General features: G+C 62.6%; 1 protein-coding gene across 2 annotated transcripts in view; it reads left to right on the plus strand.

The window, feature by feature from the left end:
* The first annotated feature begins 215 nt into the window (after positions 1–215).
* Positions 216–3,038, plus strand: part of SEMA3F (semaphorin 3F) — a 16,051-nt gene continuing 13,228 nt past the window's right edge. Inside the window, exon 1 of one of the 2 annotated variants that reach the window (XM_010718375.3) lies at positions 216–389. In XM_010718375.3, the coding sequence (XP_010716677.1) occupies positions 278–389 (112 nt within the window). In that variant the 5' untranslated portion in view covers positions 216–277. The remainder of the gene's footprint in view (positions 390–3,038) is intronic. The other variant, XM_003210018.4, reaches the window with a different exon arrangement.

A 3,038-nucleotide genomic window follows, 5' to 3' on the forward strand; every position in this document is an offset into this window, starting at 1 on the left:
GTGAGCCCGGCTCTGTGCTGCACTCAGGGCTGGGAGGAGATGGGGGCAGCAGCCGGGGGGGAGGGGGGTGGACGCAGCTCACCTGGGTGCATGGCACAGCCTCACCCTGCAGCCCGTCCCCCCCAGTTCTGTGCTTCCCTCCCCGTTTATGCCCAATCCCATGCTGTCAGTGGGGCTTGGCTGCACTCCTCGCTGTGGCATCCCCCCCTGACGCCTGCCTCGCTGTCCCTCTCTGCCAGGCGTGCTCCCCCTGGACAGCCCCCAGCGTGCCCCCACAATGCCTGTGGCCACCGTCCTGCTCTGGGCCACCCTGCTGACCCTGGGCTGGCGGGCAGCCCACGGCAAGGACGGCGTGCCCCCCACCCCCAGGGTGCAGCTCTCCTTCAAAGGTAAGCCGTGGAGACCGGGGCGGGGGGGACACGCCACCCCCTGAGCTGTATAGGGTCACTGCTGGGATCTGCAGCCCTGTGGGGTGCCCAACCCTAAATCCTCACCCGGGGGGGCCCCGGCTGCCGGCTCCAGACAGCAGCTTGCAGCCGCGCCGGTATTAGTGCCCGGAGCTGGCGGGGGGCCGGTGGAAGGGGGGGAGGGCAGTGGGAGGGAAGGGGGTTAATTAACCCTTAAGTGCCTGAGCCAATCAGGGGTGTGGGTCCAGATCTGGGACCCACGGTGCAGCTCTGACACTGGCATTTTGGGGGAGGTCTGGCATTGCTGACCACCAAATGCAGGGCTTTTGGTTGCAGAAGCAAAGGAGCAGAACTCAAATCACAACCTGGCAGTGCAGACCTGCATTGTGTGCTGGTGCTGTGGGTCCCCATGGGCACTGCCGTGCCCGCCTGGTGGTCCCACCTTATTTCTGGCTGGGAACACTCCATGGAGGGTGGTGGGAACATGGAGGTGGGTGCTGGCTTTTGTTATCTCGCTGGGAGCCGGGCTGAAGCCAGAATGTCCCCATCCTCCGCCCTGGGAGCCATGTGGGGCTGCACTGCGTGTTGTTCCCACTGTGCGGAGCAGCGAGGACACCCAAAATGTGCACTCACAGCCAGGGAGATGGGTGCTGAGAGGCAGATGGGGGCTTGGGTGTGGGCTGGGCGCTCTGCAGCTGGAGAGCAAAGCAGAGCCCCTGCACTGTGCAGACCTCAGCGAGTAGCAGCCCCAAACGCAGCCGGGATTGTGCCTCAGCACGAAAATCCCTGGAATGAGGCAGCAGGACAAGCCCGGGCGAGAGGAAGGAGCAGTGCCTGCCCGGCGCAGCGCTGCTGCCCCTGCGGCTCCGCACGGTCCTGTGCTGCGTCCCTGCTTCCCTCCTCCCTGGGAGCTGGGGGACCTGATCCCATGGGAAGGCTCTGGGGGAGCTGGGACCTGCCTCTGCCACCCGGTGAGCCATGGGCACAAATTAATTCCAAACATTCCATCACGTCGTGGGGTGATGTGTTCCCTGTGCACGTTTTTACCATGGCTCGGTGCTACGATGACACACGGGGACAAGGGACAGGCTGCCTGCTGGGCATGGGAACAAGGGGATAAGGTGCTGCTGGGAAGGTGACATGCAGGGATGGGCACAGCATCCTCCTGGCATGGGGAGGAAGCGCCGTGTGCTGCAACTCCCCGAGGCCCTGCGTCATCCTCAGTGAAATGCTATCGTGCGTGGAGCGTTTCGGGAAAAGCACACAAAGAAGGATGGGCTGTGGTGTCACGGGGCTGCCTGGGACCGGGGGGACCCTCTTGTCACCGCCTTCCTGGTGCCGGGCAGGAAGGTGACCAGCATGGAAAGAACAGCGCGATCCTGCGCTGCCCTGGAAGAGGGAGAGGCTGCGGGGCCGCCCTGCGTTGCCAGCAGCTCTTCCCAGCGCCATGCCGGCCAGAAATAGGGTGGATATTTTTAATCACCTCCTTGCTTGTGAGCGATTTCCCCCCGTGCCGGGCGCATCCTGCTGCCCCCTCTGCTCCGGTTTCCTCCGCCGGGCACTGGGACGTCAGTTCCAGGAGTGATGGGGAGGATGCGGTGCGTCAGCGGGAGGAAGGCATACAGGGTCAGGGCTGCGCTTCAAAGCATCCGTCCCTGCAGTCACCTCTGGGAGCCATCCCCGTGGGGCCACTTCCCACCTTTTAGTGGGAAAAAATAAAACTCAAAAACTCAGTTTAGTAATGGTAATAATAGCCACATCCCAGAGCGCAGCCCGTGCCCTGCCTCAGTTTCCCTGCCCCACTGGGGACATTGGTGGCAGATGGCTGCTCGGCGCCCGGCTAAGCTGCTGCAGCTGTGGGGCACGTCCTTCAGTGGCTGCCGATAAACATGGCCAGATGGGGGGACACGGTGGGGACAAGGGCTGTGCGGCACCCGTCCCCTTTGCCACCATCACCTTTTTAGTATTTTTCTGTTCCTTTTGGTGATGGACAGCCCCGAATTTGGTTCTGCTGGAGGGAGGGGGGGATGGATCGGTTTGGCTCAGCTGGCAGCCCCCTACCTGCGACAACCTGCACCGTTTCCTTCCCCACCGCCTTCACGGTGGGTGGCAAACTGCCTGGAAAAGGCACTGCGGGGCTGGGTGTGGGGCAGCAGTGGGGTTATGGGGCATCACACGCGACGGAGGCTCTCAATGAATGGGTTTCTATGGGGCTCTGTGGGGCTGTGGGTTGGGGATGTCCATCTGATGGGTGGGATGTGACCCCATGCTGTGGCTGTGGGATGCTCAGTGGGGGAAGCCGCACTGGAGCCCTCTGAGGGAAGTGTTTTGGGGTGGTTCAGGGCTTTCCTGCTGCCGACAAGCAGCTCCCTGCTGCTGAGGATGTGGCCGTGGCAGCGTTACCCTAATGCTCACTGTGGGGTGTCCCATGTCCTTGCTTCGCCTCCATCTCCAGGGGTGCCCCGTGGTCCCCTGCTGCTTCTGGAGTGGGATCACACAGGGAAGCATCCATCCCCCTCCAGGCTCCGTGGCACAGGGTCTTTTTACAGGCAGAGTCTCAGTCCCTCCTGGCTGGGGATGAATCAGCGTTTTTGGCTGAAAAAAAAAAAGAAAATCCAACCAACAACTCTG

Source organism: Meleagris gallopavo, chromosome 14, assembly GCF_000146605.3.
Source record: "Meleagris gallopavo isolate NT-WF06-2002-E0010 breed Aviagen turkey brand Nicholas breeding stock chromosome 14, Turkey_5.1, whole genome shotgun sequence".
Classification (NCBI taxonomy): Eukaryota; Metazoa; Chordata; class Aves; order Galliformes; family Phasianidae; genus Meleagris; species Meleagris gallopavo.